Below are 13,378 nucleotides of genomic sequence, written 5' to 3'. Positions count from 1 at the left end.
AAGAAGCCATCACTGATTGAATGAAGTATCTCAGAAGCTGATCAGTGGCCAGATACAATAGACAAACAGGTCTGCACCAAAGATCACCAGGTACTTGTTTGTCCATTGGATATTGCAAGAATCACTTGACCTGCTTTTTCTTATGTAAAAAACGTTTACCTCAGCAGCAGCTCAGAGTCAGGTCAAGAACAGGCATTGGTGGGCATTCGATTTAGAAGTTCTACAGTTTGGGACAACCAAATCCAGCTCATCAGCACATTTTTAGCAGCTGGGCAAATGCATAATATTAAATTAAGTTACTGGGAGCTCTGTATTACCAGTGGTCACTGAAGTAACATACAGCTGCTAAAGCAGACCTGCACAATGCCTGGCCCATGGCAGCCACTCTCTGGTATTTCAGACCTCCGAGTGCTACATAGTGGGTGTGAGGCAGTAAAAGCCTGCACACCACATCTCCGCTCAGTGATACAGAGCAGTCTGTGGGAGGATGCAGCGGCAGCTCAGTGCTTGTGTGCCTGTAACGCAGTGGAAGGTGCTAGGATCTGCTGGGGAGAGGGTTGGGCTGCAAGATTAGAAAGTCTGAGTCTTCAGATGATGCAGGAAAGAAAATGAGGAGAAAAAGGTGACACTACTAGCTCTGGCTTAATCTACAGAAATCAAAGTCCTTTAGTGAGCTGTTCTTGAGATTTGTGTCCTGTATCTTTATAATGCATCAACAAGCAGAAATAGGAAAGGTCTGTCCCCCTGTGTATAAAATCAGCTGCCTTCTGGGAACAGGGTCTCTTTGTCCTGAGCCCTGCCAGAGGATCTGAGACACTGTGAATGTGGCCACAGCTTGGTTGAAAATCCAGCAGAATTTGGAATACTGGGAAGTACAGAGGTCCTGAAACACAAGTGCAATGTGAAAACATGGATATTGCATCGCACACACATCTGCTGCCTTGGGAATCCAGCTGGCTCATGGGGTCGCTTGGGGAGGGCATTGGTTACATGGAGATCTTGTAAATACATGCTGGCCAACTTTGGACAGCCTTGCACTGGTCCTGAGCCAAAACTGTCCGGTTCGGCCAATGGGACAGCAAAGGCCATCAAGGTCTGATGCCCAGGGATGTTTCCTAGCACTGTTTGAAGTGACTAGTATAGATGTACCTATAGTGCCTGGGCTGCATTTGGTTACAGGCATGGGGTGAGTTGCCAGACTGCTCAGACTGGGACAGTGCAGAGAATAAGCAAGCAAAGAGGACCCTAGTGTGTAACCACTAGGTGTAGGTGGATGCTGAGTATTTTTTTAGATTTTTGATTCATGCCTTTTGGTCTCATGTTCGCTAAGCAGCTTGGAGAAGAAGCAAGGGGCAATTTGCAGCTTGTTCCCCAGGGAGGCTGTTTCCACTGCATTTGCTTTTTGGGGTATAACTGCTCTTCTGGTTCATGTGGTATATTCCTAATATATCCCTATGCCAGCCCTTTCAAATACAATCCAATAAATGTATTTCTACATATATTTTTATGGAAAAGAAGTTCAATAGATAATATTTCATGTATCAGTTTACAAAAGTGAGATCATTTGGCTAAAAGAAAAAAAAATTCCTAACACAATTTTTAGCTCAGTAAATATTTTGTTTCTGGAATTGCTCTGATTCTGGAAAACAGCATAATCTAAGTTGATTCGTTAGTACAGTACCCTTAAATCCAGCTAGAAATAAAAGCTATTGAAAAAGTCTGAATTATTTGCAACTAGGTAAAAAGTTAATATTTCTTCAGTGTCCAGTAATGGAAGAAATTAAAAAAAATGAACATATAGCGCATAGCAGAAAATTATGCAAGAGTAGCAATAAGTATCATACTAAAGCAACAACAACCAGCTGCAAAATAACAGAATGTCAAGTGATGCAACAGATCTTCCTGATTAATTGGGCTGGTTGCTAACTAGATTGTTAATTACTGCAACCTCATATTTAGGCACCCGTTCATGTAAGATTTTTCACAGCATTCTGCACTGCATAATCCTATTGAAGCTGTGAAAAGCAACAGGCGTTGAGTTTGTGTATGGTTGGCATATTAATTAGACCTGAGGAAAAAAATGTTAAAAAACCACAGCTGTTAAGTGTTTCAGTCCAAATAAATACCAGTAATAGTGCTGAAGCTGTGTGTAAAGATAACTTATCATCATCCTACTCAAAATCCACATGGCAGCAGAAACTATTTTTCCTAAGTCTTCGTGATCTCTTTTTAAAACCTGATAGAAGCCCATTAAAATTTTCTTTGGGCACTGGCTGACAAAGGCTGGCTAACTTTTTAATAGCAGTGCTGTTATATATCATGGTATCCGTACTGAAATATTTGGATATCTGAGATGCTCAGCAGTCAGTGGATATCATTAGAACAGGCTTCAGTCTCTTCACATGGCCAGTAGCAAGTAGCTTGCTATGAATATAGGAGCAGAAAAAGGCATGTGACAGAAAACATTTTGATTTTTTTCATTTAAACTGGCCGTAGTAGCATTTACCTATATATAGAATCCTGACTTAAGTACTGAAAAAAGCTCCGTCAAATACTGAGGGCAGAAGGAAGGTATGTTTGTCCTGATTTTAAATGCAATGGGATAAGCAGCATAGAATAAAAGATACAAGAATAGTAACTCTTCTTAGTGGTTGGTGAGAAATAAAACCTCTGCTGCTGTCACCCACAGTGTTAGCAATCTTGCACAAAAAATGAGCATTTGAACAGAGCAGCTTTTAAACATGGGATAAAAATGAAAGTGCCCAAGGCAGGAAAGCAGGAGCAGGAGAACAACTGGAAAGGACAAAAAGAGAAAAGAACAAGGAAACAGAAAAGCAAAGAAGAGAACACCATGGTCGGAGGATCAAGGGAAAAAGGAATTGTAGGGAATGGGAAGTAATTGAGAAAACAAGTAGAAGAGTACAGCGAACATCTCAAATGGTGAAAGGAGGCAGTGACAACAAAAAAATACGGATGTCTTTGGATCAGAACAGAAGAAGAAACTGGTCTTACCTGTGTTAGCTGGAAGGTGTGTAATGGCATTGTCCAGGATAGGAGAATATGAAAGAAGCTGAGATCCAGAAGGGAAGGGAGCTTGGCAGGGTGTCCCTTCTGTGAGCAAAAAAAGGGGATGAGAGCCCTGGATTCTGTGTCTGTGTTTTGTGTACATTTTCCACCTGAAGTGCATCCACACGCAAATGAAGGATCAGGCAGCTTTTCATGCTAAGAACTTCAAAATCAGGAATCAGGCCAAAAACAAAAAAAAAGAATTAAAAGGCAGGGAAAAAAGCCAATGCTGATTTTTCTTTTCTTTTTCTGTCTCAGGACGATTGAGCTGTAGGATTTGGTGATATTACTGAAGTAATGCAAATCGTATAATGTTTATTAAAACCCTTGCTATCCATCTAATTCACATTTCATTCACATTTATTTTGACATTTTGCAAACTTTCTTTGCACCTAACAGTGAACATTTGAAGTTTAAGCAATATTTATGTGTCTCTGTGTTAAGAGAGAAAATAAACATAGTTATCAATATTTTTTTCAACAAGGCCCATAATGTAAAAAGTCTTTAGCAAGAAACTCTATACATTTAATAACAGCTTAATCCTCTTTCTCAAAGTGCCTTAAACAGAGGTGAATATAAATAATTTAACAAATTCTACATATGTTCAGGAGCCAGCCAGCTAGAATGAAACACGTAGAGGAAAGGCTTTGTGAAATCATTGTAACTTTGCTCCATCCAGGCAAAGAAAGGGACCTGGGGCTACCAACTGCTGCTCTGCACAAGGCTGCAACATGTTGTGACATTTTGCAGTACTGTGGCTGACCTAACTGGCACAGAGACACCTGCCTGCTGGCTAGGATGCTGGAACCTGCCTAGGATGACGCTTCAGCTGCACTACTACCTTGTTTCTTAGACAGGTTAAGTAGTTAAGGTGGAGGGCTTGGGGGCCTGTGCTGCTACCCTGGCTGAATGGCTTCTGATAAATAAGTTAATTCTTTCGAACTGGTTTGATTGTCTCAGCCTGGTGTATCCCCAGACCATATGCAAGGATTTAATTCTGGCGGAAGCTGTAGTACTGACTCAAAGCCATGCTAACAAACTTCCTGTTGACAGGGGAGCTGGGAGACAGCAGATGATGTCTGCAAGTGGAGGTAATGACTTACATCACTCAATTCTAGAATTTGTCACCAGTTTTTATTAAGTTTCAGAATATAAACTAAACTATAAATTTAACTTAAATTTTATCTGCCCCCTTTTTACTCCTGTAAACATGGTACATTTAAAATACATGTTTTGAATGTATACTTTTGAATGTGAATGAATGACTACTTTTAAAATGTGAGGTGTTTTCTCTCTTTTTTAACCACAAGTAGAGGCAAAGAAAAGGAAGAGAAAATAGTGAGAGTCCTAATCAGGGCAAGTACTAAAAATATAATTACTTTAGCTTTAGCAGCTTGGTTTTATAGCCAGGATCAATGGATATGTGCCACAAACAGTTCTGTGTTGGTGCCTTCCTTTCATACATTAAAAATGGGGATAAAATGTTTTCTTGCCTCACAAGATAAATCCATTCCTCTTCACGGGAATCTGAAACATCTTGTGATGAATGCCATGAGTAACTAATAATGTTGGGTGCAGCATAGGCTTGGGAAGATTTGCCCTAAATAAACGAGTGGCCAGAAACTGAATGGGCAGGGCTGAACAACTACCTTTTCTGTTAACTCTTACCCAGCCCACGCACTAAATGAGGTGGGGATCCTGTGAAGAAAAATACTGAGCCATTGTGAAATTATAGACTGCACTCATGGTTAAATACGTATTCACACAAGGAGGCAAAACAGAGGCTGTGCAAATACAAACTAATTTCTTGTACATCCTTGCATTTGAGTGCTTTGGTCCGTGGTGAAGCTACACGCAAAAGCCTTTCCATGTAGGATGGTCTGAGGCTGCTGTATGAAAGATATAAAGATATCCTTTTACAGGTTCATTAATTTCCTCAGAAGCTGTCTTATTTGACATAAATTATAAACACACACATGCTTACCCTGTGTCTGTCATGAAATAATGTAGTAGTAATGGGTAATCTAATTCACACAGTGAATCTAGGTTCCTCCACTGAATTTGCTTCCCCTTACTAAAGCGCTGATCTTCACAGTTGAAGTGGATTATGCAATAAGATCCCAAATAGAGGAGGGTTTTGTTACCACCATAGGAGGCGTAGCCAAAGGACCTGAAATTATGTGGATTGAGAATATAAACCTCTTACACAGGAATGCCTGGGAGATCAGCTGCATTCCTGCAGTCCGGAGCCTGCAGTAACAGCAGCGAAATGCTCTAAAGCTCCTGAATTAGAGAAATCAATTTTTGTTCTCACAGCTTTGGTTTTGCTTAGCCTGTGTACTGAGACAGCATAGAAGTACAACACAGATGGAAACCAGCTCTGTTTACCTTAACGGGGGTGTTGATGCTGAACTCTAATCTTTATGTCAATATTTTGTATTTTCACTACTGAATGTTTTAGCAGGCACAGCTAAATACACTAGGATTATAGACCGAGTTTGGAATGGGAAAAATATCAAGAGAGAGAACAGCTTTCCTTTTCCTTTTTTATGGCTTTTAAAAGATAATAGAATAAATTAGAGGCAAGAAACCCTCAAAAATACTAACTTTATTAAATTTCCTAAGAACAGATTTTCCTGCCTGGAAGATTTTCTGCTTACTTTTTTTTTTTTTCTGGATAGTAATTACCAACAAAAAAATGCCACACTATATTTCTCCTGCCTTTGCAGCAATAATAAAGTTGATTTTCACTCTGTCAGCTGCTCAGTGATAATTTTGGGAAGTTATTTTTCAGCTACATTTGTTCTACTTTAGCGGAAAATAGTTCACTCATATTTCTTGTCAGAAAGCACACTTTTATTTAGAAGAAATAAATGGAGGCAGTGAACAGCACTGGTAAAATAATGAAAAGAAAGAATATACGATACCAGTAATTTTTCAGTGTGCAGTACCTTACAGTAGCAATCACATTATATTTGATTTTTAGCTTAAAGTATCTTATGATTATTTCTTTTGTTGATTTAATGCATCATACAACCAATTCAGTCAGCATAATCAGTAAGGAAATACAGTACCTACAACACATTAAGGCTAAGAATATGGAAAAGCTATTAAGAATGTATAACTGAAAAATCTCATAAAGAATAAAATTAACATCTTTTTCAGGGAGACAAAAGAGGTTTGTGTTTTCTACTGCAGTCCTTTAATACAAGATAAACTACATTCAAAAGGAAAGTTCCTTTGCCTTACTATAACACATGAAGTTCTGCTATCAGTTGAAACTAAAACAAGACTGGGCATATAGGTTAGAATTTAACACAGACTTTTTTTGAGATTTAACTGTGTAAAACGTAAAACTGTTTGTCTTTTTGTTTAATGACAAATGGTTGTATATTTCTAAATGCCTGTGTTCCTCTCACTTCTTTGGCATATCACTAATTTGATGCAGATACCCTCTTCGAATGCTCCTGAAAAATGAGTAAACCACCAGCAGCAATACAGCCAAATAGTCAAGCCACATTCATTATACTTAATATACAAGATCATATTTTAAAGTTCGGTGCTGATGCTTACACATAAAATTCTATTTGTATGCCTGGATGCTGGTTGAATAGCAAATATAGAACAGAAAACCCAGGTCTGCATATAGCTTTTCAGTGTATTATTGGTGATTTTAAATACAGTATAAAATAGCTTATAGGCCATTAGTTCTACAGTTAATTTTATATTTGATATCCCCATAGCAATGCACCACTCCTTGCAGTTTTACTGTATTTTGAACCACCAATAGAAGGAGCTTGTCTAAGGTGAAATGTCAGCTCCGCTGAAGGTAAGACCAAAACTCACTGACTTCAAGACAGTAAAAAATTTTTTGTTTGTAAGTTAAACTCGTTAGCTTGCTGCACTGCACTGGCTTGCATGGTGTACCTTACTTATACCTTGAGGATTATAGAAGACTTGATTATCAAGAAGAGTTACTTGCACTGATCCAACCACGTTGGTTGTTACAGGTTTTTGATTATCTTGCAGTACAGCAAAAGCATTACAAATACATGTTCCATTTTCTGCACATGTTCACCCTCTTTATTAGGAGTTCACTGTAAATATCTTTTGATTTCCAGTGAGTCCTACTATGCAAGTTCAAAGTGATATTTTTATTATTTTGATTCATCCATTCATTGTACTTCGATTTGCTACTTGCTCACTCAGAGAAGAGCATCATCACTTATCCTTAGGAATGAAAGTTGTTTCTACAATGGATAAGCACAGAAATGTTTAATTTCTATACTCCCATTTAGCCAAGTCTAATGTAAAATATATTACTTAGAAGAAAAAGATATTCTCAAAATGGTCTGATAAATATTCATATACGTTTAGTCTAGAAGTCTTTTCCAACCAGTTTATCATTAGTTTGTGGGTTCATTTTAATGCCTAAATTACTAGTGACAAAAATGAGAAATCTTCAAACTAAATGAAAACTAAATCTTAACCTAAATGTTCTGAACAACACTATACTATAGACTGTTCTGCGGTTTGTATCTGCGAGTGCTGTATGTAACACTTACAACACTATTACTATCATACTATTAATACTGTTCAAAAAGTACTTTACAAAATGGTCAAATAAATTTTAGAGACTGGTATTCTACCATCAGTTTAACACAGGAAAAGAAACTTCAGCAGTAATGGTACATGTCAGTGTAGCTAACGCTATTGCAGTTAGAATGGCAGGTCAGCTATATACTGCCTTCTGTGATGCTCACTTTTGATTTTCTGTTTTCACAACAGGATGTTATCACCAAAGGAAGCATTTCTTTTCAGGATACTGTCCTCCCTGGAGTGGCAGTCTCTGGTGCCTAGTAGACCAGAACCAGAGTAAAACCTGTTCCCTGGGTTTGTTGACCTCAGTATCTTTCATAGCCCTGAACTGACCTCTTTGGGTATAGCTAATCAAAGAACTATTTTTTACATGGACTGTCACAAATGTGGAAAGAAAGTGTAAAATTATAACCTTAACTTTAGCTCATGTTTTCAGGATTTTAATTGCTCAGATAAATCGCAATATGGATGTCATAGAAAGCAAGGCATGAAAGAACCCTGAAATCCTAAAACAGGTTAACTGTACATTTAGAAGAGAGTAACCAATTAACTTGGGATCAGCTTTAGTGACTTCTCTTGCTTTCACCATTAGAAAGTCTGAAATAGATTTGGATCTTCAATGAGGCTCTTGCATAGAATTCTGCATCACTCATTATCATAGATGCAATCTGAAATGGAAATAAAATACAAAAATATTAGTATTGTATAGTACCTCGACTCAGGGTCAATGTTATTTGATGTAGTTGAATATAGTTATTGTACTGTTTGAAATGTTCAACATACCATCACCAATATCATCGTAAATCTCTCCATCGCTGTAAGTTAAAAAAATAAAAATAATGTATTTAAAAATTGGCACATCAGATATATATTACTATTTGCATGCAGATACAAAATAATATAGCAGTGTGGTGCAGACATGGTATCAAGTAATTAATTTGCTAATTAGGGAAGTGCAACCTTTGTGGTAACAGAACAGCATTGAGCAAGATGGTCAGATCAAAGGATTTTCAGTGAAGGGTAGAGCTGGATGCACTTCTTTCTAATGTGAAAGGCTTGCTTTATTAAAAGGTTGGATTTTTAAATTTAGTTTTTAAGTAGCTGTTCTAACAAACTCATAGAGATATTACCATGAAAAACTATATACTGTTTTTTTTTAAATGAAAACCAGAAAAGATAAGTAAAAAATATTACTATGCCCTTAAAACTGTTATTTGTTTCTGTACTTGGCAATGCTGTAATGGTTTTGGAGGAGCAGCTTTTTAGATAATGAGTTTAGGTAATGTTTATAAATGATACATGCTTCATGAATAGGAATTTTCAAAATACGTTACTTAGATACATGAACAGGCCCGTGGAAGCCAGTAAGGCTATTTATATATGTAAGTATATAAATCATACAATTGCAGGCCTCCATTCTAAAAGTGACATCTGATTTGATATTTAAGGCTATAACATAAAGCCCCTTGAAGGAAATGAAAAAGCTTTGTCTTAACAAGTTTTGGAATAAAACCGAAATGCTGAACTCCGTGCAATTATTTGCAGCAACACTGAGCCAAATCTGCTCAATCCCAATAACACTGAAATAAAAACAAACCTAAAGAAAAAATGGTCCGTTTCTGTTAGACATTTGAAAATGGCATCAGTACACATAATCACATTAATATGCAGTTCAGCAATAGATTCTAGTACCAATAATGCTTAATTTATGTAATTTTTCATGGTTTAAACCAGAGTTTATGGTTAAACAATGAGGAATGGGGCCCTGGAAAATTTTCATCATGGATGTACGTGCCTAATTCTTGAGAAATCTAAACTCCATAAAATAACTCAATTTGCAGGTCTAGAACAACATACCAAAAAAATGACATTTCACTTCTATTTAACAAAGGGTTTGGAACAAAACTGAGTGCTACAATGAATTTTTCAAAAGGATTACTTTGTACTTACTTCTCAACTAAATTGCTTCTCAGAACGTAGCCATCTGTAAAATTGAAATATATATGTACTTAAGTTAAATTTAAATATTCACATTATTTCTTCTGTTGCTAGCAGTAGTGAAACAGTCTTTCTCTTTTAGGTATTTCAGACTGAAAGATATAGTAGATGGGTAACAATGTACAATGGATATGTACCCAAGGAAAATTTTGCTCTGTCCAATTAGAGTTTAAATTATTCTTATTTGCTTGTTTAGTATAATGTGGTGCTTTAGCTAGTGAATCAGAATTCTATAGCAGCTCCAAGACCAGTTATGTATCTACTGTGCCATATACTTTACATATTCACATAATGTCATTTCTGTTGTTTTGTTGCAGTAGTTTTATTGTGTACAAAACTAGTGCTGAAAGGAGAAAATAGTAACACAGGTCATGCAAGATAAAGTTTTCATCTTATATTTGAGTTTCCTGGTTGCATGAGAGGGGTGTGAAACCACAGCTATTAACACAAAATATAGTACAGTTCATAAACTGTACTACAATAATGTGCTATAATAATAACCACATAGTAGTATTTATAATAATAAATAACAGAAATATGTATAGTTTCCTACAGGGACAAAAATGCCTTTCAAGTTGTATGTACCAATTAATTATCATTAACTGTATTTGTTATAAAAAAATTATCTGTATCATATTGATAAAACTGTTTATATAGAGAATAGAAATACCTTAGAAAAGCTACTCACTAGTGAAATATTATATTACTCTGTTGCACTACTAATGAAATCAGATAAAACTACACATATATTTCTTTAATATATTTAATCTCTTGGAAAAAGTACTTGCTGTCTTTGGTAAAATATATTTACTGAAATATTTGCCAATTGGTATAACATATAGAGGCAGAGAGAAATACATACAAATAATTGCGTTTGTAGGTAAACATTAGTATGCTGGTACAAAATTAGGACAGTTCTAAACCAGAAAGGTGATCTCATGATATATTTGAAATCACTATATAAGTGTTCTGACACACAAGGCATTAAAGTATATTTTCTTTTTCTAAATGTACAGTAATGTCCATCTAAAGAAGCTAATCTTTTGTGTTAAGCTCTTTTACATCCAAACCCTACTTTTATTCTAATTGAAATTGCCCTTTTCAAGATATTAACTTTACTAGTAGGTGAAGCCTTCCCTTGCAAACTGACATTAGACACAATGAGCTAGTACTGTTTGCAAAACCTGCTGAATTATCACAACCTTTGACTGGCCAATGCTTTTAATTACAAAAATGCCCTATGATTCTTACATGGAGTTTTGGAAATTTTATCTGACAAGGCTAATATCCCAAATAGTCCTGCAAATAGTAATAAATAACTAATTCTTATATGCAGCTTTTCTTCATAAAGAAACATTTGTGTAATTCATTCTAACTTGGTATATTTCCATCCTGAAATAGGTAGATATCAAATATCGCTATAAACTGCAAATGTAAATAACTTTTTTTCCAGAACATGCTATATATAAAGTATATTAGCCATTTGCTCTGGGAAGACATTGAAAGAAAACTTCTGTCTTGTGCTAGAGCAGAAGCTTGCCTAAAAAAGCATTAATTTCATGTAATATTTTATTTGACGCTAAACTGCTTTAGCTTCTATTTAAGACTTAGTATTACATGAATCAAAAAATAGTTCTATGTATTCAGTATTTGATTGCAGCTATGTAAGATAAAATTTGCTTAATTTGCCTGTATTTAACTCTTCAAGGTTGTGAAGATTTGATACTTACATAAATTCTGCTATAACTTTTGCATAGTAAAAATGTTAAACTGCAGGCAAACTTCAATAGTCAAAGAAACTAGTGCTGCAGATTTTTAGTCATCAGCATATTCCCTCAGGCTGAATGCAAGTCAGTATGCATAGGGAAAGCTCTGTCTATTCAGGATATTCTTAGCCTGGTTCTCTTCCCTCAGACTTTATTATCAGGGATAAAGGCATGGAAATTGATTTTTCGCTAAAGATCTCACCTTTTAAAAATCCTCTTTAAGCAGACAATAATTTCTAGGGCTTTTGAAGCCTCCTGGAAATTACTTAAAATCATTTGGCTAATCTAATCTTCTCTGTTTCTTCATTTAGTTTTCTCATGTGAAATACATGAAAGCAAAATTTCTTCACTTTTGGTCATGGCACACAAACACAGCTTGCTTGCAAGCCAAATGTGCACATGATAGTCCTTCTACTGCTGCAACACGCAATCTAGTTCTTCTGATCCTAAAGCCCCTAAATTTGTGGGACACAGCCTCTGCTGATCTCACACAATTTTGAATTTACTAATCCAAAATTACATGTCCAAACTTTTGGTTTCTAATTAATTTATTTATATATATGTGGATTCCATAATACGGGACAAGGCAGCAGGTCAGCACACTCCATCTTGATTACTTAGCACCACTCAAAGCTGTGGTGTATCAAACCAGCTGCTCGCTGACAGTGTAAAGAAAGCTTGGAGAGGACACAACTTATATTTTCAGGCACTGAAGTCCATTTATACCCTAATGTTTAATTAAAATCTATGAAACTACATTGAAGGTTTTGTGTATTTCAAAATGTACACGGGTCAGATCAAGGCAACAGTCAGAAGAAATTTGAGAAGGTAAATAAGAATGAGTTCCTTGTTTCACTTCTGAAATTTCATGTATTTTCATAACAATTGAAATAAGTGATAGCAGAATACGTTCCTAAGATCATCAGCCCTTGCTTAAAAAGGTGGGAAGACATTGAAATGTAATTTGCAATTTTGTTTAACTTCCAGTAGAGGCATGAAGCTATGGAAGTGCTTCCTAAGTAAACAATCAAGTGGAAGGTTTCATGTGCAAGAAAGTAACAAAAACATCTTTAATTGTTTATTTTCAGTCTATCTGGTCTTCAAAAGGTAAAATCATAGCTTTAAGATATGAGGAACTAGAGCAAGTAGAGCAAACAACAAAAACTGTCATGCACTTAACTAAAGTAGGATTCAAACTTCACTAATTAATGAGAAAATTGACAGAGATCTATTCAGAGGTTTTCAAGGAGGATATTTATGTGTGTTTGCTCTTTTATGCATAGCAAAGCAGTAGCTACTGTCACTATTTGAAAGGCTTTGAAAACTATGTGAGGAAAACAGCCTATGTGAACTGCTTTCTACTTTGTTACTAGCTTGATTCAGAAAAATGCAGCATTGAAAGCTGGTCTTTGGGAAGTGGCTACACTAGTGCAATCCATATTTTGAAAAATGTATGTGTTGTTATGCAAGAAATTCTCCCCTCACCCTACAGTCCTGCCAGGAAGAAAGCTATACTCCAGACTGTAGCAGTTGAGTACAGAAAGGAAAAAAACGAGTGTGACTGAATCCTCTTCAGAAGTTTATGGCATTGGACTGTTTTCTACATAGGTCAGAGGTAAAAGATGAAGTTAAGTGTAAGGATGCTGCTGCATTGAATGTAGTCTGTTCCTGCACAGAATGAGGTTTCATTAGATTTGAAAAGTATTGTAACAGAAGCACATGAAGAAATTGAAACCAACAGTAGATAGTCCAGACTTCTCCAAAAATGCAAAAAATTATGCCAACGCACACCCTTGCCAAGGATTTAAAAGAAACACTGAAAGGCCTCACGCAGCTCCCAAAACAAGCAGGCATGCCAACAAGGATATACGCCTTGGATTAGCTGGAGGCTGTGGGGGAAAGGCTCCTTCAACAGTTTCGCCCTCAGTCTGTTGAAAAGATTAAACTCC

The 13,378-nt window shown here is 36.3% G+C and overlaps 1 protein-coding gene across 3 annotated transcripts in view; it reads right to left on the bottom strand.

Moving 5' to 3' along the window:
• Positions 1-5,898: 5,898 nt before the first annotated feature.
• Positions 5,899-13,378, bottom strand: part of FYB1 (FYN binding protein 1) — a 49,891-nt gene continuing 42,411 nt past the window's right edge. For 2 of the 3 annotated variants that reach the window (XM_056324557.1, XM_056324558.1), the window contains 3 exons: positions 9,616-9,649; positions 8,449-8,480; positions 5,899-8,333 (listed from right to left, as the gene is read on the bottom strand). In XM_056324557.1, the coding sequence (XP_056180532.1) occupies positions 8,311-8,333; positions 8,449-8,480; positions 9,616-9,649 (89 nt within the window). In that variant the 3' untranslated portion in view covers positions 5,899-8,310. The remainder of the gene's footprint in view (positions 8,334-8,448; positions 8,481-9,615; positions 9,650-13,378) is intronic. The other variant, XR_008819428.1, reaches the window with a different exon arrangement.

Source organism: Falco biarmicus, chromosome Z (assembly GCF_023638135.1).
Source record: "Falco biarmicus isolate bFalBia1 chromosome Z, bFalBia1.pri, whole genome shotgun sequence".
Taxonomy (NCBI): domain Eukaryota; kingdom Metazoa; phylum Chordata; class Aves; order Falconiformes; family Falconidae; genus Falco; species Falco biarmicus.
The sequence above is the reverse complement of the archived record's forward strand: the minus strand, read 5'-3'. Positions and strand labels throughout refer to the sequence as shown.